Source organism: Salvelinus alpinus, chromosome 8 (assembly GCF_045679555.1).
Source record: "Salvelinus alpinus chromosome 8, SLU_Salpinus.1, whole genome shotgun sequence".
NCBI lineage: Eukaryota > Metazoa > Chordata > Actinopteri > Salmoniformes > Salmonidae > Salvelinus > Salvelinus alpinus.
In genome coordinates this window covers 61,086,365-61,113,649 of record NC_092093.1, presented here as the reverse complement: position 1 = coordinate 61,113,649, position 27,285 = coordinate 61,086,365, and the positions used below count along the sequence as shown (strand labels likewise).

Genomic DNA, 27,285 nt, shown 5'->3' with positions numbered 1-27,285 from the left:
GGTGGACACCCTAATCAGGTTACATTTAAGTCATTTAGCAGACGCTCTTATCCAGAGCGACTTACAAATTGGTGCATTCACCTAATGACATCCAACGCACTCTAACAGTAACCCTGGTACATAGAGATGCCGCCAATTGTTGGTAATGGTCACTTGGTTAAGTCATGGAAAAGTCATGAAATTCAATATTTCTAAATGTGTTTGAACCTTAATTATTTCTTCACATTTCAGTTGCAGCGATGTGCACATGGGCGTAGGCTGATGGGCGATTGTGGGAAAACACTGTTTTAAAATGCACACTGCACATGCGAGCAGTTTCATGGACAGAGATGGAAATATCCTTAGAAAGAGGTGAGATCTAAAGATGCAACAACTATCATGGGTTGCTAATATGGCTAGGGTAATGCTTTTGGCTGCTAGACAATGTAAGCAAGTTGAAAGAAAATCAGGAGAACGCATAAGGAAGTCTTTATAAAATAATTGCCTCCATGTTTCTGTGGTGGGATTTTGGCTATAGGCTACTTTGAAGCAAGGTAAGCTATGCCTCATAATATGAAGTAAAACTTCCAGGTTTCAAACAATTAAAGAACAGAAAACATATAATTATGCTAATGATAGGCCTAACCGTCTTCGTCTTCTGGAAAGGCTTTCCCAAAAACCTTCTTAATTAAATCTTAACTAGCTACAAAGTCAACTATGCCTACCTGGCAGAATGATATCATTATTATCATGATTATTTGCATCAAGCCAGTGGCCATTTGTTTTGCAAACTCCATCTCATGTGCACTATTGAAACACTGCTAACCAAAAAACAGTGGTAGGTGCCTGTGCACTTGAATTAAAGGGTAACTACACCAACGATTCAAAGTGTGTTAGTTTTCCCAGACCTCAAGTGTTCTGATGTGGTTTATGCATTATGAACTTAGAACATCCAATGTTGTTTTTCTATTAAAAAGTGACTTTGAGAGCATAAATCTGAATTAAAAAGGGAAAAATCTGCCAAAAATGTCTGACTCAGTTGACATCCTCATTTATCTGTTTCAATAGTTTGCCTGACTGAAAGACCAATATTGGATTTATAATGTCAGGTCAATTTTTGCCGAGCGGGTCGTTCTGGATTTTTTGGGGGTCAATTTAGAGTATACCCACTTCTCTCGACACCACTGCTGGTTTGTGACTATGATTTCCCACTGTAGCCAATTCAATTGCAGAAATTCAGTTATCAATTTAGTAAAAAAAAAAAAATGGTATTAGTAATAACACTAATTGATAGGTCTACCTTGTTACTTCTGTGAACATTCATTATTCTCCTTTCATGAGGTAGAGAAATTAAAAAATATCTTAAAGATATGTGGGTTTTTAGTAACAGAATGTTCTTAAACTTACAAAAGGCAGAACAATTGTTGATAGTTGGCAGGATTCTTTACTTCATTATTGTTTTGATATGTTTCTAATACCTTTAGACATTTTGTGGTAGATGTTCTTCTTTTCCATCATTTTAACCAGAAATCAAAGCATTTGCTTATTCAAATTTTTTTGTATGGATAATTGTTGAAAAATGTAAATGTGCCATAATTTCTAAAATGTATAGACTCTTAGCTTTTATTTGACATCCAATTTGACATGCTTCTATGAACTTCACATGTTGTTCATGTGTCCTTTTACATGGAAATGACTCAGGATTATCTGTGAGGCAAAAAATAAACGAATAGGCATATTCTGAAGATAATTGGTTGGTAGCTACCCTTAATGGTGAAGTTGGCGAAATGTGTCATCCTTAGGGTGGCGAAATGTGTCATCCTTAGGGTGTCAAATTGCTAACTTAAATGTAGGCTATGCAGTGGTTTTCAGCAAGTCTTTGAAAGACAAAATTACATTCAGGAAAGCCTTGAGTTTTAAAATGTGTACTCTGGTCTTCCACTCTGAAAAGCTATCGTTGCAAGAGCAGTATGCAAGCGGTGGTGTCAGTGATGGTCGTGCTCTTTAAATTAGCTGAGAGAACTGTCAGCACCCACTTTGCTGCTTGCAGGGCCCGCCTACTAATGCTTGTGCAACCTTTGCTGCATTCAGTAAGAAGAAATGTGTAGTTTGAGGGGCCTGTTTTAAGAGTGCAACGTTACAGAACGTTGAGGAAGAACGGTAGGCCTATAGTGTAGAATAGGGGTTCTGGTTAGTAATGTAAAATAGTTAATTTCATTACATTTATGTTTGCAATGTTCCAAAAAGTGTTTCACCTTGCTGAATACACCCCAGAATGAGTCTTAAGAAATGTGTTTTTCCATTTCAAATGTTTGCCTGTTTTTGTTCAACTAATGCAACACACCTCCTGACCATCCTTCAAGACAAATTGACAAACACAACAGATTGTGTTCAATGGGATGATCTAGTTCAAGAGTGAGACATGCAACCTGGCAGACCACACACACACACATCAAATACATATACAGTACCAGTCAAAAGTTTGAACACACCTACTCATTCCAGGGTATTTCTTTATTTTGACTATTTCCTACATTGTAGAATAATAGTGAAGACATCAAGACTATGAAATAACACACAGAATCATGTAGTAACCAAAAAAGTGTCTCACAAATCACAATATATTTGAGATTTTTCAAAATAGCCTTCCTTTGCCTTGATGACAGCTTTGCACACTCTTGGGATTCTCTCAACCAGCTTCATGAGGTAGTCACCTGGAATGCATTTCAATTAACAGGTGTGCCTTGTTAATTTGTGGAATTTCTTTCCTCAGTGTGTTTTAGCCAATCAGTTGTGTTGTGACAAGGTAGGGATGGTATACAGAAGATAACCCTATTTGGTAAAAGACCAAGTCCAAATTATGGAAAGAACAGCTCAAATAACCAAAGTGAAACGACAGTCCATCATTACTTTGACTGACCTTCATTTCTTAATCTGGAAAATGTCAAGAACTTTGACTGTTTCTTCAAGTGCAGTCGCAAAAACCATCAAGCGATATGATGAAACTGGCTCTCATGAGCGCCGCCACAGGAAAGGAAGACCCAGAGTTACCTCTGCTGCAGAGGATAAGTTCATTATCCTCAGTTATCAGCCTCGGAAATTGCAGCTCAAATAAATGCTTCGGAGTTCAAGTAACAGACACATCTCAACATCATCTGTTCAGAGGAGACTGCGTGAATCAGGCCTTCATTGTCGAATTGCTGCAAAGAAACCACTACTAAAGGACACCAATAATAAGGAGATACTTGCTTTGGCCAAGAAACCCAAGCAATGGACATTAGACCGGTGGAAATCTGTCCTTTGGTCTGATGAGTCCAAATTTGAGATTTTTGGTTTCAACTGCCGTGTCTTTGTGAGACGCAGAGTAGGTGAACGGATTATCTCTGCATGTGTAGTTCCCACCGTGAAGCATTAAGGAGGAGGTGCAATGGTGTGGGGGTGCTTTTCTGGTGACACTGTCAGTGATTTATTTAGAAGGCACACTTAACCAGCATGGCTACCACACCATTTTGCAGTGATACGCCATCCCATCTGCTTGCGCTTATTGGGACTATCATTTGTTTTTCAACAGGAAAATGACCCAACACACTTCCAGGCTGTGCAAGGGTTATTTGACCAAGAAGGAGAGCGATGGAGTGCTGCATTAGATGACTTGGCCTCCAGAATCACCTGAGCCTTACCCCAATTAAGATGGTTTGTGATGAGTTGGACCGCAAAGTGAAGGAAAAGCAGCCAACAAGTTCTAAGCATAGGTTGGAACTCCTTCAAGACTGTTGGAAAATTATTCCAGGTGAAGCTGGTTGAGAGAATGCCAAGAGTATGTCAAGACAAAGGGTGGCTACTTTGAATAATCTCATATGTAATATATTTTGATTTAACACTTTTGGTTACTATATAATTCAATATGTCTTATTTCATAGTTTTGCTATCTTCACTATTATTCTAAAATGTAGAAAATAGTAAAAATAGAAACTCTTGAATTAGTAGGTGTGTCCAAACTTTCTTCTGGTACTGTACATCAAATACCTATACATCCAAGATGTTCATATTTTTGTTTACTCATACAATTTCAAGGGGATTATTTACGCCAAATGTTTGTTACACTACATCAAATGTTTTACTGTAACAAATACGGCTTTAGGAAATATCACTTTTTCATCTAGCTTTAATAACATTTTGTCCCCAAGTTTGTGGAATATCCTTCTCCCTTTTTGGAATAGATTACTTTCTCTAGCACCGGCCTCTTCTGTAGGCCAAATCTACAACACTACCTCAGATAAGATCTGTGCAGACTGAGCCAAGGAGGGACTGAACAAGAGCAACATTTCTGTACTCTGATTGGCTGGCGAGGGGGAGAAAAGAAGGGAAGAGGGTGTGTTCTGCAATAGCAAACAAGCAGGGCCAGGGCAGCCACATGTCACAAACAACCACATCTGTCCTTAAATGTGGGAACCCATGTTAATACACTCAGTCATGTCCCAAAAGTCTTGCTGTTGGGGGGGGGGGGTCTGTGATGTGTCATAGACGTGTACGAACCAACTTCCGTTTCTGGTGCCATAGGCACATAGGCCTACGTTTCAAACAAACCAGCATGCTCATGTTTTAGGGTGTTTGTGGTCTGCCCAGCGATGGTGTGAGGCTGAGCAGCCACTTGGCTCTGGCAGTGCATTCGAAACCTGTTAAAACCCTCGTGTTAAATCAATATTAAAATAAGCGCCGGTACATACGCACAGCGGGGCGCTCTCTATTTCTTCTCTCTCCTCTCTTTCTCATTTTCATTCTCCACCCCAGGATGACTGTGCTGAACTAAATGGCTAAATTAATTTCAGCAGTGCTCCGTAGAGCACGTACAGTGCCTTCAAAAAGTATTTCCACCCATTGACTTTTTCCTCTTTTTGTTGTTACAGCCTGAATTTAAAATGGATTCAATTGAGATTCTTTGTCTCTGGCCTAGACACAATACCCTTAATGTCAGTGGAATTGTGTTTATTTATTTTTTTTATTTTTTTTTATTAATAATAAATGAACAGCTGAAATGTCTTCCGTCAAGGATTCAACCCCTTTTGTTTTGACAAGCCTAAATAAGTTCAGGTGTAAAAATGTGTTAAATATATCACATCAGTTGCATGGACTCGCTCTGTGTGCAATAAGTGTTTTAATGGGACTTTTTTTAACGACTGCCTCATCTCTGTACCCCAAACATACAATTATCTGTAAGGTCCCTCAGTTGAGCAGTGAATTTCAAACACAGATTCCACCAGAAAGACCAGGGAGGTTTTCCAATGCCTTGCAAAGAAGGGCACCTATTGGTAGATGGGTTAAAATATTGAAAAGCAATCATTTTGAATATCCCTTTGAGCATGGTGAAGTTAATAATTATGCTTTGGATGGTGTATCAATACACCCAGTCACTACAAAGATACAGGTGTCCTTCCTAACTCAGTTGCCGGAGAGGAAGGAAACCGCTCAGGGATTTCACTGAGGCTGCTGGTGACTTTGAAACAGATTTAAATTTTTTATTGGCTGGTTTAGGATAAAACTGTGGACGGATCAATAACACTGTAGTTACTCCACAATACTAACCTAATTGACATTTGAAAGAAGGAAGCCTGTACAGATTTTTTTTTATTCCAAAACATGCATCCTGCTAGCAGCAAGGCACTAGGCAAATACTGCAAAAAAAATGTGCCATAGCAATTAACACTTTTTATTCAGGACATAAATGTATGTTTTGGGGCAAATCCAATACAACACATTACTGATTATCTCTGTCCACTATGCTTGAAAATATGGTGGCTGCGTCATGTTATAGGTATGCTTATAATCATTGAGGCCTGGGGAGTATTTCTGGATTAAAAGACACTGGGAGATGAATTCCTTTCAGCAGGACAATAACCTAGAACACAAGGCCAAATCTACACTGGAGTTGTTTACCAAGAAGACAGTGGATGCTCCTGAGTGGCAATGTTACAGTTTTGACTTTGATCTACTTGAAATTCTATGGCAAGACCTGAAAATGGTTATCTGTGAATGATCAACAGCCAATATGGCAGAGCTTGAAGAATTTTGAAAAAGAATAATGGGCAAATGTTGCACAATCCAGGTGCGGAAAGATTTAAGACTTACCCAGAAAGACTCATAGCTGTAATTGTTGTCAAAGGTGCTTCTACAAAGTATTACACGGGTGTGAATACTTACGTAAATTAGTTACTTTTTCAATACATTTCCTAAAAAAATAAGATAACTTTAATAATGGGGTATAGTTTTTTCTAAAGCAATCACTTTGAATTCACAACAAAATATGGAATAAGTCAATGGTTATGAATCGTTTCTGAAGGCACTGTAGAAGTCCCCCAACACGAGGCTTCGCACAGCTGGTCTCGGTAACGCTGCCCTCACCTCGTTGTCTTTTTTGTTGTTGTAAGGTTTTCCTTCTTTCCCTCTCTCTTCTCTCTTCTTTCCCTCTCAGTTGTGCCTTTCACCGAGCAGTTGTTGCAGTTGCTACTGTCAATTTTCTCAGTTACTAATAGTGGTAGCTGAATCGGCTATGTTTTGTGGTTAAAAATACAGAAATGGCACCATACTGGATGGTGGCCGTTTGCAAGATCTGACCCAACTTTGCTATTTTGTGTATCTTTTGTTGTTTATTTTTTACCTTCATTTCTCTAAATGTATCAGCTATCATTTCTTACAACTGACAAGAACTTTTGACCGTCATATCGGCAGTTGCTTAACTCAATTCCGGGTTCAGATTAAGGCGACAGGAGAACCGGTCACCTCTTCCCTCCATTCTACTGGTCACTTGATGATGATAAGATGGATGACTTCCGACTGCAGATTTGCTACCAGAGAGACACTCAACTATATTCTCTGCTTTTCTGAAACATTGGTCTCGGACAGGATCACCCCCCCCATGACTGTCCAACTCGATGGATTCGTCATTCATCGTAACGATAGGACAGTGAAGTCGGGGAAATCAAGGGGAGGGGTGGGTTTTCCTCTTCATCAACTTGTTAGTGTCGACCCATTGTTCACCCGTCTTGGAATATCTGATGGTATTTAACCAACACTTTCACCTCCCGAGGGAGTTTTCAGCTGTTATCGTGACTGTTGTATGCATTCCACCTCAGGACAAGAAAAATAACAAGCTGGCACTTAATAAATTGTACAATGTTTTAACCAAGCAGGAAAACGTAGATTGAGGCTTCTTTTCTGGTTGCCACCTAATTAAATTCTGTGACATTAAGAAACGTGATGCCTAACTTCCATCAACACGTCTCCCTCGCCACTAGGGGCAATAAAGACTACTGTTATTCTACCCACAAGCAAATCAGATCATGACTCCGTACTCCTGCTTCCTGTTTACAAGAAGTAGCTCAAACAGGAATCGCCCATGACTCGCTCAGTTGAGAAATAGTCTCCAGGACTGCTTTGCTGGCGTTGGACTCCGTCGATAACATCGAGCTAACCACCTCCGTCACCGGCTTCATTAGGAAATGCATCGACAACGTCCCTACAGTTAAGGTTTGCTGCTTCCCCGCTCAAAAGTCCTGGATTAAAACTGAGGTTGGCGTTAAACTAAAGGGTAGGTCTACCGCACACAGGGCTATCGCAGACAACCCTGATGCTACGGCTGAGGACAGGAACAAGTACAAGAAGTCCCACTATGACCTCCAGAGTCGTCTAACAAGGACAATATAGGAATAAGGTGGAATCATATTACACAGGCTCTGACACTTGCCACTTTTGTTAGGTGCTACAGCCCATTATCGGTTGAAAAGGAAGACCCAGAAGATCTGCCCAACCGATGCCTTTCTACCAGGAAAAACTCAATAAATTTTATGCACGCTTTGACAATAACAGCATTGTGCTGGGTGTGAGGGCCGCCACTAACCCAGAAGATTGGGTGATCTTGCTCTCCGAGGCCGACGTAATAAAAGTCTTCAATCAGGTCAATACCCGCAGGGTTCGGGGGGCCAGATGGTATTCCAGGGCGCGCTCTCAGAACATGCGCGGAACAGCTGGCAGGTATATTCATGGTAATTTTCAACTTCTCCTTGTCCCAGTCTGTAATCCCAACATGTTTTAAGATGACCATCATCATTCCTGTTTCTATGAACTCTTAAGGCTTCATGCCACAATGACTCCCGCCCTGTAGCACTCACATCTGTAATCATGAAGTGCTTTGAGTGGCTGGTTATGGCGCACATCAACTCCATCACCCTAGACCAACTCTAATTTGCATACCGCCCCAACAGATCCATAGACGATGCAATCTCAATTGCGCTCCACACTACCCTCATCCACCTAGATAAGCGCAATGCCTATGTGGGAATGCTTTTCATTGACTACAGCTCAGCGTTCAACATAATTGTCCCCTCCAAGCTTGTCACCAAGCTGAGGACCCTGGGACTGAACATCTCCCTCTGCAACTGGATCCTGGACTTCCTGACGGGCCGACCCCAGGTGGTGAATTTAGGCAACATCACCTCCGCCACACTGACCCTCAATACAGGGGCGTGTGCTTAGTACTCCCTGTTCACTCATGACTGTGTAGGCACGCACGACTCCACCACCACCAAGTTTGCTGACAACACAATGGTGGTAGGCCTGATCACTGGCAACGATGAGACTACAGGGAGGAGGTCAGTGACCTGGCAGTGTGGGGCTAGAACAACAACCTCTCAACGCCAGTAAGACCAAGGAGCTGATCGTGTACTACGGGGGAGGCTGCAGTTGAGCAGGTTGAGCGCTTCAAGTTCTTGTGTCCAAGTCACTAACCTTAAAAAGGTCCATAGAACCGCACATTCGTGAAGGTGCAACAGTGTCTCTTCCCCCCTCAGGAGGTTAACTATTTGGCAAGGGCCCTCAAATCCTCAGCTGTACCATTTGAGAGCATCTTGACTGACTATCACTGCTTGGTATGGCAATGGCACAATCTAAACACAATTCCCCATAATGACGAAGCGAAAACAGGTTTTTTGAAATGTTTGCTAATTAATAAAAAATAAACGGATACCATATTTACATACGTATTCAGACCCTTTGCTATTAGACACAATTGAGCTCAGGTGCATCCTGTTTCCATTGATCATCCTTGAGATGTTTCTACAACTTCATTGGAGTCCACCAGTGGTAAATTCAATTGATTGGACATGATTTGGAGAAGTACACACCTGTCTATATAAGTTCCCACAGATGACCGTGCATGTCAGAGCAAAAACCAAGCAATGAGGTGTAAGGAATTGTCCGTAGAGCTCCGAGACAGGATCGTGTCGAGGCACAGATCTGGGGAAGTGTACCAAAACATTTCTGCAACATTGAAGGTTCCCAAGAACACGGTGGCCTCCATCATTCTTAAATAGAAGTTTAGAACCACATATACTCTTCCTAGAGCTGGCCGACCAGCCAAACTGAGAAATCTGGAGAGAAGGACCTTGGTCAGGGAGGTGACCAAGAAACCGATGGTCACTCTGACAGTGCTATAGAGGTCCTCTGTGGAGATGGGAGAACCTTTCAGAAGGACAACCATCTATGCCGCATTCCACCAATTAGGCCTTTATGGTAGAGTGGCCAGATGGAAGCCACTCCTTAGTAAAAGGCACATGACAGCCCGCTTGGAGTTTGCCAAAATGGCACCTAAAGGACTCTCAGACCATGAGAAAAAAGATTCTCTGGTCTGATGAAACCAAGATTGAACTCTTTGGCCTGAATGCCAATCGTCATGTCTGGAGGAAACCTGGCACCGTCCCTGCGGCAAAGCATGGTGGTGGCAGCATGATGCTGTGGGGATGTTTTTCAGCGGCAGGGACTGGGAGACTAGTCAGGATCGAGGGAAAGCGGAATGGAGCAAAGTACAGAGAGATTCTTGATGAAAACCTGCTCCAGGGCGCTCAGGACCTCCAGACTGGGGCGAAGGTTCACTTTCCAACAAGAGAACGACCCTGAGCACACAGCCAAGACAATGCAGGAGTGGCTTCAGGACAAGTCTCTGAATTAGAGGTCAACCGATTAATCAGCACGGCCCATTTCATTATGGGCCTATTTCAAGTTTCCATAGCAATCGGTAATCAGCCTTTTTGGATGCCGATTACATTGCAATCCACGAGGAAACTGCGTGGCAGGCTGACCACCTGTTACGCGAGTGCAGCTTCAAAAGGACCTTGTGGCTGCAAGGAGCCAAGGTAAATTGCTAGCTAGCATTTAAACTTATCGTTATCAAAAAACAATCAATCTTAACACAATCACTAGTTAACTACACATGGTTGATGATATTACCAGGTTAACTAGCTTGTCCTGTGTTGCATATAATCAATGCGGTGCTTGTTAATTTATCATTGAATCACAGCCTACTTCGCCAAACGGTGATGATTTTAAAATCAATGCACAGAAGTGTATATTTTTTTAAACCTGCATATTTAGTTAAAATAAATTCATGTTAGCAGGCAATATTCATGTTAGCAGGCAATATTAACTAGGAAAATGGTCACTTCTCTTGCGTACAGTGCAAGCGGATGCAGGGTATATGCAACAGTTTGCGCCGCCTGGCTCGTTGCGAGCTGTGTGAAGACCATTTCTTCCTAACAAAGACCGTAATTAATTTGTCAGAATTTTACATAATTATGACACAACATTGAAGGTTGTACAATGTAATAGAAATATTTAGGCTTATGAATGCCACCCGTTCGATTAAAATATGGAACGGTTCCGTATTTAACTGAAAGAATAAATGTTTTTGTTTTCGAAATGATAGGTCCCGGATCTGACCATATTAATGACCAAAGGCTTGTATTTCTGTGTTTATTATAATTTAGTCTATGATTTGATATTTGATAGAGCAGTCTGACTGAGCAGTGGTAGGCAGCAGCAGGCTCATAAGCATTCATTCAAACATCACTTTACTGCGTTTGCCAGCAGCTCTATAGCAATGCTTGAGGCACAGCGCTGTTTATGACTTCAAGCCTGTGAACTCCCGAGATTAGGCTGGCAATACTAAAGTATCTGTAAGAACATCCAATAGTCAAAGGTATATGAAATACAAATTGTATAGAGAGAAATAGTTGACTCGTCATAATTCCTATATTAACTACAACCTAAAACTTCTTAACTGGGAATGTTTCATTATTTATTTGAGACTAAATACACTGCTCAAAAAAATAAAGGGAACACTTAAACAACACAATGTAACTCCAAGTCAATCACACTTCTGTGAAATCAAACTGTCCACTTAGGAAGCAACACTGATTGACAATAAATTGCACATGCTGTTGTGCAAATGGAATAGACAAAAGGTGGAAATTATAGGCAATTAGCAAGACACCCCCAAAAAAGGAGTGATTCTGCAGGTGGTGACCACAGACCACTTCTCAGTTCCTATGCTTCCTGGCTGATGTTTTGGTCACTTTTGAATGCTGGTGGTGCTCTCACTCTAGTGGTAGCATGAGACGGAGTCTACATGGGCCGCACAGCCCTCCATGTGCTCGCCAGAGGTAGCCTGACTGCCATTAGGTACCGAGATGAGATCCTCAGACCCCTTGTGAGACCATATGCTGACACATGCACATTTGTGGCCTGCTGGAGGTCATTTTGCAGGGCGCTGGCAGTGCTCCTCCTTGCACAAAGGCGGAGGTAGCGGTCCTGCTGCTAGGTTGTTGCCCTCCTACGGCCTCCTCCACGTCTCCTGATGTACTGGCCTGTCTCCTGGTAGCGCCTCCATGCTCTGGACACTACGCTGACAGACACAGCAAACCTTTTTGCCACAGCTCGCATTGATGTGCCATCCTGGATGAACTGCACTACCTGAGCCACTTGTGTGGGTTGTAGACTCCGTCTCATGCTACCACTAGAGTGAGAGCACCGCCAGCATTCAAAAGTGACCAAAACATCAGCCAGGAAGCATAGGAACTGAGAAGTGGTCTGTGGTCACCACCTGCAGAATCACTCCTTTTTTGGGGGTGTCTTGCTAATTGCCTATAATTTCCACCTTTTGTCTATTCCATTTGCACAACAGCATGTGAAATTTATTGTCAATCAGTGTTGCTTCCTAAGTGGACAGTTTGATTTCACAGAAGTGTGATTGACTTGGAGTTACATTGTGTTGTTTAAGTGTTCCCTTTATTTTTTTGAGCAGTGTATATATATTTTTTAATGTATTATATTAAGTTAAAATAAAAGGGTTCATTCAGTATTGTTGTAATTGCCATTATTATATATATATATATATATATATATATATATATATATATATATATATACATACATACATACATACATACATACATACATACATACATACATACATACATACATACATACATACATACATACATACATACATACATACATACATACATTTATTTATTATAAATAAATAAAAATTGTCCGATTAATCAGTATCGGCTTTTTTTGGTCCTCCAATAATCGGTATCTGCGTTGAAAAATCATAATCGGTCGACCTTTACTCTGAATGTCCTTGAGTAGCCCAGCCAGAGCTCGTACTTGAACCCGATCGAACATCTGGAGAGACCTGAAAATAGCTGTGCAGCGACGCTCCCCATCCAACCTGACAGAGCTTGAGAGGGTCTACAGAAAATAAAGGAGAAACTCCCGAAATGGAGGTGTGCCAAGCTTGTAGCATCATACCCAAAAAGACTCGAGGCTGTAATCGCTGCCGAAGGTGCTTCAACAAAGTACTGAGTAAAGCGTTTGAATACTTATGTAAATGTCATATTTCAGTTTTTGTATTTTTAATACATTTGCAAAAATTTCGAAACCTGTTTTTACTTGTCATTATTGGGAATTGTGTGTAGATTGAGGACGTGAAAAAATACAATTTAATCCGTTTTAGAATAAGGCTGTAAAAATGTGGAAAAAGTCAAGCCGTCCGAATACTTTCTGAATGCAATGTGTATATACTCAACAAAAATATAAACGCAACATGAAAAGTTTGGTCCCATGTTTGGTCCCATGTTTCATGAGCTGAATTAAAAGATCCCAGTTTTTTGCTGAAATGTGTTTACGTCCCTGTTAGTGAGCATTTATCCTTTACCAAGATTATCCATCTACCTGACAGGTGGGGCATATCAAGAAGTTGATTAAACAGCATGATCATTACACAGGTGCACCTTTTGCCGGGGACTATAAAGGCCACTAAAATGTGCAGTTTTGTCACATGACATAGATGTCTCAAATTTTGAGGTGAGCAAGACAAAGGAGATGATTGTGGACTACAGGTAAATGAGGGCTGAATTTAATGTTTATTTCTTTATCATAAGCTGCCTCCAATGTCGTTGTAGAGAATTTGGCAGTTCGTCCAACCGGCCTCCCAACCGCAGACTATATGTATAGCGTCGTGTGGGCCAGTGGTGTGCTGATGTCAAAGTGAACAAAGTGCCCCATGATGGGGTTGTGGTATGGGCAGGCATAAGCTACTGACAATGAACACAATTGCATTTTATTAATGGCAATTTGAGACACATTGTGAGGCCCATATATTTAAAAAAATAAATAAAGCATTCTGTGACCATCACATCTCTATTCCCAGTTGTGAAATCTATTGATTTGGGCCTCACTTATTTATTTCAATTGGCTGATTTATTTCTATGAACTTTAACTCTGTAAAATTTTAGAAATGGTTGCATTTTTTTGAATATTTTTGTTCCGTATATATTGTTATGGATTACTTCATTGTTGGAGTTAGAGCTTGCAACATTTTTTATTTCACTCTACTTGTGCATGTGACATGAACTTGAAACTAGTTGTTAGTCGGCTAGCTAGGTGGTGGTAACCTCAGCAAATTTGCTAGTCAAAGTTGAGTAGGAGTGATGTGACAGTGACTTACATCCTGGCCCCTTTTTATTTGTGTGTTTTTGCATGCTTCTTATCTTGAGGCATGTGAAGTTAACATACGTCAACTGAAAAACTTCTCTAACTTTTGAACCAGTACGCCTGATTCACCTAGTGAACTAATCATCAAGCTCTTGATTAGTTCAATCAGATTGGCTGGTGGGGGAATGTAACAAATGTTGATTTGCTGAACTAGCCTGGGCACTGGTCCAAGCAGGTTTGGAAATGGAATATGTTGCATTGAAAGATCCCTATGGTATAAAATATTGGCATTCATTGCCATTATCCATGTGTCTAACTGGTGGACACAGAGAGATGACAGACATTGGTGGTTGTTGGGATTTCAGAAGTCCACTGTCTCATAGTATACTCAAACAGTTCACATTTACAATACAGTTCGTCATCTTAACTAGCAAGACATATTTTGCATATCTTTTGTGTATCCAATGTCCATGGTTTAATAAATAATCTCTCTCTCTTTCTCTCCTCTTCTCTATGCTCTCCATCCTGGTCCACAGAATGTCATCAGAGTACAAGAGTCTGGATCCCTCTGACCACGGACCGTCTCCTCCCCTGAGCAGCACTGGGGGGGGCTCCCCCTCAGACAGGCGCCCCCGTGGCCGGCCTCGTAAGGATGCAGGCGCTCCCACGCGAGTACCCACACCTCAAAAGAAGTAGGTCCCATTCACTCTAACCTTGGTGTGACGCTTAGTGGGGGGTGCCTGTGCTTGGGTTTGACTGCTTTGCTGATGGTGTTGCCCTCCATGGTTTCACTGGGCCGTGTGGCATTTGGCCAGTCTTATGTTATCCTTTTTGGTGTATTTTACTAAGTAGTTTAGTTGTTCTGGAGGGGGTCTTTGTTTTTGGTGGTAGTGAGATGTAAAGGTTAAATTCATATTGTAGAGGATAAAAACACCATTAAGTCTACCGACTGATCTCTCTGTGGCTGGTTCAAGCTCAATCTTGCCATTTCTTTTAAAGCAGCTTTTTCCCCAATTGGTAATAATCACCCTACCTCATCCCCACAACCCCATAGGTCCACTAAATCAATTTATTAAGTACCATGAATTATTAAATCTGCTACTCACTACTCACTACTAGGCCTCCCAAATGAATCATACGAGTGCAAGGAAGGGCATGTGAGCTGATGTGTCTGCAGGGATAACCCAAGTTAACCCCAAACATTACACGTGGGGATGGGGATTTGTGTGTGTGTTTGGAGAGGGAAGCAGAATCACGAAGCGTGACGTGGATCTAAGCTATGCACAGATTCCACCTCGAGGAGCCACTCAAGTGTTTTGAGGTGCATTAGCACTGAGGAAGCTGAGCGCCCGCGAGGCACACAAGGAGATGCTGCCTAGAAACAAACAATGTACGCGGCTATTAATGTTTTTCTCTTTTGGTTGTTACATTTTTGTCTTCGAGATATCCCCACTTTCATCTTTTCACGTGGCAAGACTCATAAAGGAGAGAAAGTATTGCTTTCATCCTGGTGTCTTATTGGTCTAATGTCATTCCTATGTAGCTACAGTGAGGGAAAAAAGTATTTGATCCCCTGCTGATTTTGTACGTTTGCCCACTGACAAAGAAATGATCAGTCTATAATTTTAATGGTAGGTTTATTTGAACAGTGAGAGACAGAATATCAACAAAAAAATCCAGAAAAACGCATGTCAAAAATGTTATGAATTGATTTGCATTTTAATGAGGGAAATAAGTATTTGACCCCTCTGGAAAACATGACTTAGTACTTGGTGGCAAAACCCTTGTTGGCAATCACAGAGGTCAGACGTTTCTTGTAGTTGGCCACCAGGTTTGCACACATCTCAGGAGGGATTTTGTCCCACTCCTCTTTGCAGATCTTCTTCAAGTCATTAAGGTTTTGAGGCTGACGTTTGGCAACTCGAACCTTCAGCTCCCTCCACAGATTTTCTATGGGATTAAGGTCTGGAGACTGGCTAGGCCACTCCAGGACCTTAATGTGCTTCTTCTTGAGCCACTCCTTTGTTGCCTTGGCCGTGTGTTTTGGGTCATTGTCATGCTGGAATACCCATCCACGACCCATTTTCAATACCCTGGCTGAGGGAAGGAGGTTTTCACCCAAGATTTGACGGTACATGGCCCCGTCCATCGTCCCTTTGATGCGGTGAAGTTGTCCTGTCCCTTTAGCAGGAAAACACCCCCAAAGCATAATGTTTCCACCTCCATGTTTGACGGTGGGGATGGTTTCTTGGGGTCATAGGCAGCATTCCTCCTCCTCCAAACACTGCAAGTTGGGTTGATGCCAAAGAACTCAATTTTGGTCTCATCTGACCACAACACGTTCACCCAGTTGTCCTCTGAATCATTCAGATGTTCATTGGCAAACTTCAGACGGGCATGTATATGTGCTTTCTTGAGCAGGGGGACCTTGCGGGCACTGCAGGATTTCAGTCCTTCACGGCATAGTCTGTTACCAATTGTTTTCTTGATGACTATGGTCCCAGCTGCCTTGAGATCATTGACAAGATCCTCCTGTGTAGTTCTGGGCTGATTCCTCACCGTTCTCATGATCATTGCCACTCCACGAGGTGAGATCTTGCATGGAGCCCCAGGCTGAGGGAGATTGACAGTTCTTTTGTGTTTCTTCCATTTGCGAATAATCACAGAAACTGTTGTCACCTTCTCACCAAGCTGCTTGGCGATGGTCTTGTAGCCCATTCCAGCCTTGTGTAGGTCTACAATCTTGTCCCTGACATCCTTGGAGAGCTCTTTGGTCTTGGCCATGGTGGAGAGTTTGGAATCTGATTGATTGATTGCTTCTGTGGACAGGTATCTTTTATACAGGTAAGAAACTGAGATTAGGAGCACTCCCTTTAAGAGTGTGCTCCTAATCTCCGTTCCTTACCTGTATGAAAGACACCTGGGAGCCAGAAATCTTTTTGATTGAGAAGGGGTCCAATACTTATTTCCCTCATTAAAATGCAAATCAATTTATAACATTTTTGACATGCGTTTTTCTGGATATTTTTGTTGTTATTCTGTCTCTCACTGTTCAAATAAACCTACCATTAAAATTATAGACTGATAATTTCTTTGTCAGTGGGCAAACGTACAAAATCAGCAGGGGATCAAATACTTTTTTCCCTCACTGTACCTTCTTTCAGTGTACAACAAAACCAACCCGGAAGAACTGTAGGAGATGGACTGCTCAAATGACATGGAGAAGGAGTACACTGTAATTTTGTGGGGAGGGGGTTTGATCTTCAGATGGAGGGTGTGCTTGGTTACTTCCTACTAATGTGACATCCACTGAGTGGCGTGTAACAAGCCTTTGTTAGCTAAGCTAGCTGCCTTGCACAGGGGAACATTGGGGCCTCCTCTTTATAGATAGAGTAATGTTCCTCATACGCACCACGCTGATATCGGCCACATTATAGGCCCTTTCCCACCTGGACAAAACGAACACCTATGTGAGAATGCTGTTCATTGACTACAGCTCAGCGTTCAACACTATAGTGCCCATTAAGCTCATCACTAAGCTAAGGACTGTGGGACTAAACACCTCCCTCTGCAACTGGATCCAACTGGATCATGGACTTCCTGACTCCAACACCATCATTAAGTTTGCTGACGACACAACAGTGGTAGGCCTGATCACCAACAATGATAAGACAGCCTATAGGGAGGTCAGAGATCTGGCAGTGTAGACAACAACCTCTCTTTCAATGTGATCAAGACAAAGGAGATGATCGTGGATTACAGGAAAAGGCAGGCCAAACAGGCCCCCATTAGCGTCGACGGGACTGAAGTGGAGCGGGTCGAGAGTTTCAAGTTCCTTGGTGTCCACATCACCTACAAACTATCATGGTCCAAACACAAGACAGTCGTGAAGAGAGCACGACAACACCTATTCCCCCTCAGGAGACTGAAAAGATTTTGCATGTGTCCCCAGATACTCAAAGTTCTACAGCTGCACCATCGAGAGCATCCTGACCAGTTGCATCACTGCCTGGTATGGCAACTGCTAGGCATCCGACCGTAAGGCTCTACAGAGGGTAGTGCGTACAGCCCAGTACATCACTGGGGCCTAGCTTCCTGCCATCCTGGACCTAAATGCTAGGTGGTTTTTACACCGCTGCTACTCACTGTTTATTATTTATGCATAGTCACTTTACCCCTACCTACATGTACATATTACCTCGACTAACCTGTACCCCCGAACCTTGACTCGGCACTGCTACCCCCTGTATATAGCCTCGTTATTGTTATTTTATGCGTTAGTTTATTTAGTAAATATGTTCTTAACCAACAACGCAGTTCAAGAACTAGAGTTAAGGTTCTTGTAAGTTAGCATTTCACGGTAAGTTGTATTCGGCGCATGTGACAAATAAAATTTGATTTGAGTTTGATTAGCTGACCTGACACTGCAGGTAGAAACGCCATGGGGCCGAATAGCTGATGGCGCTTTGCATGCCAACACTGTCACGGTACCGTATGTACTCTGCCTTGGGGGCGACTGCCTAACAAGCGGCCTTAGTGTATTTCCAGTTTGTTGCCCTTCATATACATAGTATTGGATAGAAATGCCAACTGAGAACCCATAATCCTGAGGTTCTTTTTGACAGCCCTGCCACTTGGTTTGGTATAAAGGGATGGGGCTAGAGAAATGTAACCACTCAAATTCATGCGCTATGGATGCAACCAACAGTCATATAATTGGCTACGACAGCTGTACTAAGCTAACGAGGTGTGTGTGTGTGTGCACGCGTATGTACAGTGCATTCGGGAAGTATTCAGTCTTCTTGACTTTTCCACATTTTGTTACGTTACAACCTTATTCTAAAATTGATATTTTTTTTTGTCCTCATCAATCTACACACAATACCCCATAATGACAAAGTAAAAACAGGTTTTTAGATAGTTTTTATAAATTTGCCAAACATACATTTACATAAGTATTCAGACCCTTTACTCAGTACTTTGTATAAGCACCTTTTGGCAGCGATTACAGCCTCGAGTCTTATTGGGTATGATGCTACAAGCTTGGCACACCTGTCTTTCAGGTCTCTCCAGAGATGTTAGCTCGGATTAAATTCCGGGTTCTGGCTGGGCCACTCAAGGATATTCAGAAACTTGTCCCGAATCCACTCCTGCGTTGTCTTGGCTGTGTGCTTAGAGTCGTTGTCCTGTTGGAAGGTGAACATTTGCCCCAGTCTGAGGTCCTGAGCGCTCTGGAGCAGGTTTTCATCAAGAATCTCTCTGTACTTAGCTCCGTTCATATTTCCCTCGATCCTGACTAGTCTCCCAGTCCCTGCCGCTGAAAACATCCCCACAGCAGGATGCTGCCACCACCATGCTTCACTGTAGGGATGGTGCCAGGTTTACTCCAGACATGACACTTGGCATTCAGGCCAAAGAGTTCAATCTTGGTTTCATCAGACCAGAGAATCTTGTTTCTCATGGTCTGAGAGTCCTTCAGGTGCCTTTTGGCAAACTCCAAGCGGACTGTCATGTGCCTTTTTACCGAGGAGTGGCTTCCATCTGGTCACTCGACCATAAAGGCCTGGTTCTTGGAGTGCTGCAGAGATGGTTGTCCTTCTGGAGGTTTCTCCCATCTCCACAGAGGAACTCTAGAGCTCCGTCAGTGCTGCAGATATTTTTTGGTACCCTTCCCAAGATCTGTGCCTCGACTCAATCCTGTCTCGGAGCTCTACAGATATTTCTGTCTATTGTGGGACCTTTATATAGACAGGTGTGTGCCTTCCCAAATCATGTCCAATCAATTGAATTTACCACAGGTGGACTCCAATCAAGTTGAAGCAACAGCTCAAGGATAATCAATGGAAACAGGATGCACCTGAGCTACATTTTGTCTCATAGCAAAGGGTCTGAAAACGTATGTAAATAAGGTATTTCTGTTTTTTATTTTAAATATTGGGTATTGTGTTAAGATTGAAGAGAAAAATAAAGAATATATATTTTTTAATAAGTCTAAAGTAACAAAGTGGGAAAGTCAAGGTCTGAATAATTTCGGAATGCACTGTATAAGGTATTTATGTAGGCCTATATTATTATTATTATTATTATTATTATTATTATTATTATTTCAAAAGGCCATTGGACATTCCAAAATGTCCCAGATTGTGTCTTAAAACTACTGGGCGCTACTTAGTGGTGTTTAAAACTCGTAACAGCTTGGCTGGCCTAGACAAAATGTCACCTGGGCTGATTATGGGCCATAAACACATGACTGGTGTTAAAATGATGTCAACACTGACTTCCTATGAAAATGTGTGCATGGGTGATGCTGTGTGCTCCTGGTCTGTTTGTCTATTAGTATTCTTCTGGGGTGTGTGTGTAAACTTGTGTAAATATTTGTATGAACATAAACTGAACAAGTTCCACAGACATGTGACGAACAGAAATTGAATAAAATGTCCCTGAACATTTTATGTTCAGGGGGGGGGGTCAAAATCAAAAGTCAGTAAGTATCTGGTGTGGCCACCAGCTGCATTAACTTCTCTAGGATAGGGGGCAGCAAATTCACTATTGGATAAATATCGTGCCCAATTTCAACTTCCTTCTACTCATCCCCAGAATATAAGATATGCATATTATTAGTAGATTTGGATAGAAAACACTCTGAAGTTTCTAAAACTGTTTGAATCATGTCTGTAAGTATAACAGAACTTATGTAGCAGGCAAAACCCCGAGGACTAACCAATATTATTATTATTTTTTTTTAAGTCACTGTCTGTTCAATGAGTTTTCATTGGAATACTGGATTTCTAATCACCCTGTTTTCAGTTCCTTCCGCTTCCACTGGATGTCACCACTCTTTGGAAATAGGTTGAGGTTATTCCTTTGTGAAATGAAGAAGTGAGGCCACCTGGAAACAGTGTAACGTCATGTGTACTGTTTGAGAGTTGCGCAAGACTAGAAAAGTAGCGTTAGTTTGTTGATCTCCTGTATTGAAAACAGATAGACCCGTCTTCAATTTGATCGATTATTAACGTTTACAAATACCTTAAGTTGTATTACAAAAGTAGTTGGAAATGTTTTGGCAAAGTTTAGAGGTAATTTTTGAGATATTTTGTAGTGACTTTGCACAAATTGGAAGCTGTTTTTTTCTGGATCAACCGTGCCAAATAAATGGACAATTTGGATATATATGGACGGAATTAATCGAACAAAAAGACCATTTGTGATGTTTATGGAACATATTGGAGTGCCAACAAAAGAATCTCGTCAAAGGTAAGGCATGGTTTATATTTTATTTCTGTGTTTTGTGTCGTGCCGGCAGTGTTGAAATATGCTACACTCTCTTTGTTTACTGTTGTGCTATCATCAGATAATAGCATCTTATGCTTTCGCCGAAAAGCCTTTTTGAAATCTGACATGGTTGCTGGATTCACAACGAGTGTAGCTTTAATTTGGTATCTTACATGTGTGATTTAATGAAAGTTTGATTTTATATCATTTTTTTATTTGGCGCTCTACATTTTCCCTGGCTATTGGCCAAGTGGGACGGTAGCGTCCCACATATCCTAGAGAAGTTAGGTACCGCAGTGCATCTGCTCCTCATGGACTGCACCAGAGTTGCCAGTTCTTGCTGTGAGATGCGTTTCAGGGAGCGTTTGACAGTGATGAGTGGAGGTCGTTTGACCGCTGACCCATTACGGATGCAGGCAATGATGCAGTGATCGCTGAGATCTTGGTTGAAAACAGCAGAGGTGTATTTAGAGGGCAAGTTGGTTAGGATGATATCTATTAGGGTGCCCGTGTTTACGGCTTTGGGGTGGTACCTGGTACCAGAGGGCATCAAGCTTAGATTGTAGGATGGCTGGGGTGTTAAGCATGTTCCAGTTTAGGTCGCCTAGCAGCACGAGCTCTGAAGATAGATGAGGGGCAATCAGTTCACATATGGTGTCCAGAGCACAGCTGGGGGCAGAGGGTGGTCTATAGCAGGCGGTAACGGGGAGATACTTGTTTTTAGAGAGGTGGATTTTTAAAAGTAGAAGTTCAAATTGTTTGGGTACAGACCTGGATAGTAGGACAGAAGTCTGCAGGCTATCTTTGCAGTAGATTGCAACTCAGCCCCCTTTGGCAGTTCTATCTTGTCGGAAAATGTTGTAATTAGGGATGGAGATTTCAGAATTTTTGGTGGTCTTCCTATGCCAGTATTCAGACACGGCTAGAACATCCGGGTTGGCAGAGTGTGCTAAAGCAGTGAATAAAACAAACTTAGGGTGGAGGCTTCTAATGTTAACATGCATGAAACCAAGGCTATTACGGTTACAGAAGTCATCAAAAGAGAGCGCCTGGGGAATAGGAGTGGAGCTAGGCACTGCAGGACCTGGATTCACCTCTACATCACCAGAGGTACAGAGGAGGAGTAGGATAAGGGTACGGCTAAAAGCTATGAGAATTGGTCGTTTAGAACGTCCGGAACAGAGAGTAAAAGGAGGTTTGGGGAAGATTTAAAATAGCTTCAAGGTATAATGTACAGACAAAGATATGGTAGGATGTGAATACAGTGGAGGTAAACCTAGGTATTGAGTGATGATGAGAGAGATATTGTCTCTAGAAACATCATTGAAACCAGGTGATGTCATCGCATGTGTGGGTGGTGGAACTGAAAGGTTGGATAAGGTATAATGAGCAGGGCTAGAGGCTCTACAGTGAAATAAGCCAATAAACACTAACCAGAACAGCAATGGACAAGGCATATTGACATTAAGGAGAGGCATGCTTAGTCGAGTGATCATAAGGGTCCAGTGAGTAGTGAGGTTGGTTAGGGTAACGGCGATTCAGACAGCTAGCCAGGCCATCAGTAGCAAGCTAGCATAGGATGGAGGTCTGTTTTTAGCCAACTCGTGCGTTTCCGTCGGTAGATTAGTAGGGTTCCGTGTGGTAGAGGGGATCAATCCAATTGGCAAAATAGTTATAGTGACCCAAGAAATTGTCCGATAGACCTATTCAGATAGCAGCCGATAAGACAGCTAACGATTAGCGGGCCGCAGATGGGCGTTCAGGTAAAGTCGCGACGGAGGGGCCAGTTGGATAACTCCCGCGGGCAGATAATGTTGGTAGTCCAGTCGTGAAGGCCCGGTGGGGCTCCGCATCGGCAGTAAAACGGGTCCGAATAGGTGATTGTAGCCCAGGAGTGGCTGATGGAACTCTTCAGCTGGAATGGCCCTAGCCCTCACCCTCCGATCCAACAGGTCCCAGACGTGCTCAATGGGATTGAGATCCGGGCTCTTTGCTGGCCATGGCAGAACACTGACATTCCTGTCTTGCAGGAAATCACACACAGAACGAGCAGTATGGCTGGTGGCATTGTCATGCTGGAGGGTCATGTCAGGATGAGCCTGCAGGAAGGGTACCACATGAGGGAGGAGGATGTCTTCCCTGTAATGCACAGCTTTGAGATTGCCTGCAATGACAACAAGCTCAGTCCGATGACGCTGTGACTCACCGCCCCAGACCATGACGGACCCTCCACCTCCAAATCGATCCCGCTCCAGAGTACAGGCCTTGGTGTAACGCTCATTCCTTCGACGATAAACGTAAATCCGACCACCGCTGGAGAGACAAAACCGCGACTCGTCAGTGAAGAGCACTTTTTGTCAGTCCTGTCTGGTCAAGCGACGGTGGGTTTGTGCCCATAGGCGACGTTGTTGCCGGTGATGTCTGGTGAGGACCTGCCTTACAACAGGCCTACAAGCCCTCAGTCCAGCCTCTCTCAGCCTATTGCGCACATTCTGAGCACTGATGGAGGGATTGGGCGTTTCTGGTGTAACTCAGGCAGGTGTTGCCATCCTGTACCTGTCCCGCAGGTGTGATGTTCGGATGTACCGATCCTGTGCCGGTGTTTTTACACATGGTCTGCCACTGCGAGGACGATCAGCTGTCCGTCCTGTCTCCCTGTAGCGCTGTCTTCGGCATCTCACAGTACGGACATTGCAATTTATTGCCCTGGCCACATCTGCAGTCCTCATGCCTCCTTGCCACATGCCTAAGGCACGTTCACGCAGATGAGCAGGGACCCTGGGCATCTTTCTTTTGGTGTTTTTCAGAGTCAGTAGAAAGGCCTCTTTAGTGTCCTTTCTTTAGTGGCCTCTTTGGTGTCCTTTCATAACTGTGACCTTAATTGCCTACCATCTGTAAGCAGTTAGTGTCTTAATGACCGTTCCACAGGTGCATGTTCATTAATTGTTTATATTTCATTGAACAAGCATGGGAACAGTGTTTAAACCCATTACAATGATCTGTGAAGTTATTTGGATTTTTACGAATGATCTTTGAAAGATAGGGTCCTGAAAAAAGGGAAATTTCTTCTTTTGCTGAGTTTAAATACACATACTATATATACACACCGTTCAAAAGTTTGGGGTCACTTAGAAATGTCCTCGTTTTTGAGAGAAAAGCAAAAATAATGTGGTCAATTAAAATAACATCAAATTGATCAGAAATAGTGTAGACGTTGTAAATGACTATTTTAGCTGGAAAGGCAGATATTTTTTAGGCGTACAAAGGCCCATTATCAGCAACCATCACTCCTGTGTTCCAATGACACGTTGCGTTAGCTAATCCAAGTTTACCATTTGAAAAGGCTAATTGATCATTAGAAACCCTTTTGCAATTATGTTAGCACAGCTGAAAACTGTTGTACTGATTTAAAGAAGCAATAAACTGGCCTTCTTTAGACTAGTTGAGTATCTGGAGCATCAGCATTTGTCGGTTTGATTACAGGCTCAAAATGGCCAGATACAAATAACTTTCTTCTGAAACTCGTTAGTCTATTCTTGTTCTGAGAAAAGAAGGCTATTCTACGCGAGAAATTGCCAAGAAACTGAAGATCTCATACAACGCTGTGTACTACTCCCTTCACAGAACAGCGCAAACTGGCTCTAACCAGAATAGAAAGAGGAGTGGGAGGCCCCGTTGCACAACTGAGCAGGAGGACAAGTACATTAGTGTCTAGTTTGAGAAACGTCTGTCTATTTATTTTTTTGTAAATGATGCAGACAGTAACATTGAAGCCACAATATCTGCAATATTAAAGCTGATCAACCTCCTAAAAAATGAAGGGTATTGCACCGTTTGCTGTCAAGGGTACTGTTCCCTTTCCCTCCTGTCCCTCATCTTTTTCTGAAGGCAAGCTTGTCCCTACACCCACTCTGTCACTGAAGTATGTCTCTGCCAGCAGCAAGCCAGGCTGTTTTTATTTTATTTATTTGTTTACAAAGAGTGCAAAAGCTTAGAGTACCTCTTCTGAGAGGGCTTGCATAAACCCAATGGCTGCTGCATGTGGAAATGTCTCCTGTGTAGGCTATGCCCAAGGGGTCAGGGCAATGAATCACTGACTGTTACCTGACCATCTAAATGGCCGGCCTGGTTCGTTCGAAACAGCTGTCAATCATGAGGGTGTTTTACAAATTCTTATGAGATGTTTCTAAATGTAATATGGATCCTTATTAAGCTATAGCAGCGCAGGATGTTTCGTGAAATGTTATTGATGTCATCAGTGAAATGGGTGTCCCTTTTTTTTTGTGGTCAGACTAGTTCCTATTGATTTGGCCTAAAATAACCCCGTACTCTCTCACAAACACAGACATCCTCCTCGGTGTTGTACTTTATCGGTCTGACAAACTCCCACTGACCCACGTGAGCTTTGTGCCTCTGTGTCGCAGTAGTGCATTATAGTAGTTTTTTGGGTTGCCAGTTCTCACCCCCCCCAAAGCCCAACCTAGGACAGTAATAACCCTACCACTGTTTTCTGTGGAGGAGTTTCAACTAAAGTCCTAGGTCTACGTATTTCTAATGGGTCTCTTGCATGTTCTGTATGGGTTAACGGTTCATTTCATTGACCCTTGTTTGCTTTCGGTTGGAGGGAAGGTCCTGTGTTGAGTCAGCATTTCAGAGGTTTCTAGCCTCTAACATTGGGATTGTTTTTGAAGCTGTTAACCAATTGCTTGTAGAAGCTTGCTCTGTAAGCTGGAAATGTAAAACCGGAGAGGTAATGGTTAAATGGCATGCTGGGAAACAGCAGAGCCACAGAGAAGGCGGTGTGCTCAGCCCAGCCAGTGTACCCATTCCAGGATTTCGTCACTGCCTTGGGAGGTGGAACTACTTGCAACAGCAGCTTATTTTTTTTCTTTCTCTCTCACTCCCCCACTACCACTCTGTCTCACTGTAGTAGAGACCAACTCACTGGATGTGTGTAAAGTCCTTTTAGATATAGGGTTTTTTGTGACTGGTTGTGTTCAGTACCACATGATTTTTGTGGTTCAAAAGTGAAAGATCATGCATAGAATTGGAATCATCAGGACTAGAAACTTTTTATGTGAACCAGTAGTATATTGTTTAGAATTTTAAGTCTAACGGTAGCCTAAACTTGGAACTTGGGCTCATAACTTGTCATAAAGACTCGTACGTTATGAACCTTACATTGTACCAGAGGTGGCTTGTGATTATTACCAGCCTACTCCTGTGAGACTGTATACGAGAGTTTCCCAAGAGTTCCAGATGACAGCCCTGGAATAATAGACATCACATGGAGGGAGAGGGAAGCTACTCAGGTCCCAGTGGTCTGCTCTTGTCACTCTGGCTTTGGCTAGTGGGTGTTTATCTGCCTTCGGGTTACTCATTAGCCCACATTTCATCACTTGTTAACCTCTGTGCTGCACAGTAGTTACGACGGGTACACGTAAAATCCATTTCGTTGCCCCGGCTTGGCAAAACCCGAGGATTGTGGGTAGTCAGATGGGCATGACGCATGTATTATGCAGTGCCTGTCTCACAGTGAGAGCATCACTGTACATCTGGTTTTCTTCTAGTTTGTTCCGAGGTCTCACGGGGTTCACATTGTTTGGCTTCATGCATGGATTACTCAACGAATCCCTACGAGGACTTTGAGAGGCTCTGTTTTTTTATCTTATTGTAAACGTCAAGGTTGCATACATTGACTGATATGTTTGTCTTGTGACTTAAGATTAGTCCTTGCATTCTTTTTGAAAACCGGGCTTACTTGACATAGTTGTTGTTCTATCCAGGGGTGATAATGGACTTCTCTTCCAACACCGTTGGAAAAACAACACAGTGACCGTTAACATAAACTGTCAATTGGAAATTCTGATCTATTCTAGGGGCAGCTGCAGCTCCACCACCACCTAAACTGACATTCATGCCCAACATAGTGTTAACACTTCAAAACAGTGGCTTAGTTTTTCAGGTTCCCCAGTACCCTAGAAAACCTTCTCTTCATCATAACCTTTCTGGTCTGGCTTCCACCACTCCACTTTCACCTGTCAAGTCCTTTTACTTCAGTTGTTTGGGAGCCAACTTTCCAGAGTATAACTGAGAATACATTGTGCAGTCAAGCATATCAACACTAAAGTGACCATGTCGACCATAGCAATGCTACGGCGACCATAGCAACGCTGCGGTGGCCATGGCGACCATTACAACACTGCG

The 27,285-nt window shown here is 42.6% G+C and overlaps 1 protein-coding gene across 9 annotated transcripts in view; it reads left to right on the top strand.

Annotated features, from left to right (window-relative positions):
• Positions 1–27,285, top strand: part of LOC139583389 (histone-lysine N-methyltransferase 2C-like) — a 225,415-nt gene that overhangs the window by 7,090 nt on the left and 191,040 nt on the right. For all 9 annotated transcript variants that reach the window (XM_071414413.1, XM_071414415.1, XM_071414419.1 and 6 more), the window contains one exon: positions 14,343–14,498. In XM_071414413.1, coding sequence (XP_071270514.1) covers positions 14,344–14,498 — 155 coding nt within the window. In that variant the 5' untranslated portion in view covers position 14,343. The remainder of the gene's footprint in view (positions 1–14,342; positions 14,499–27,285) is intronic.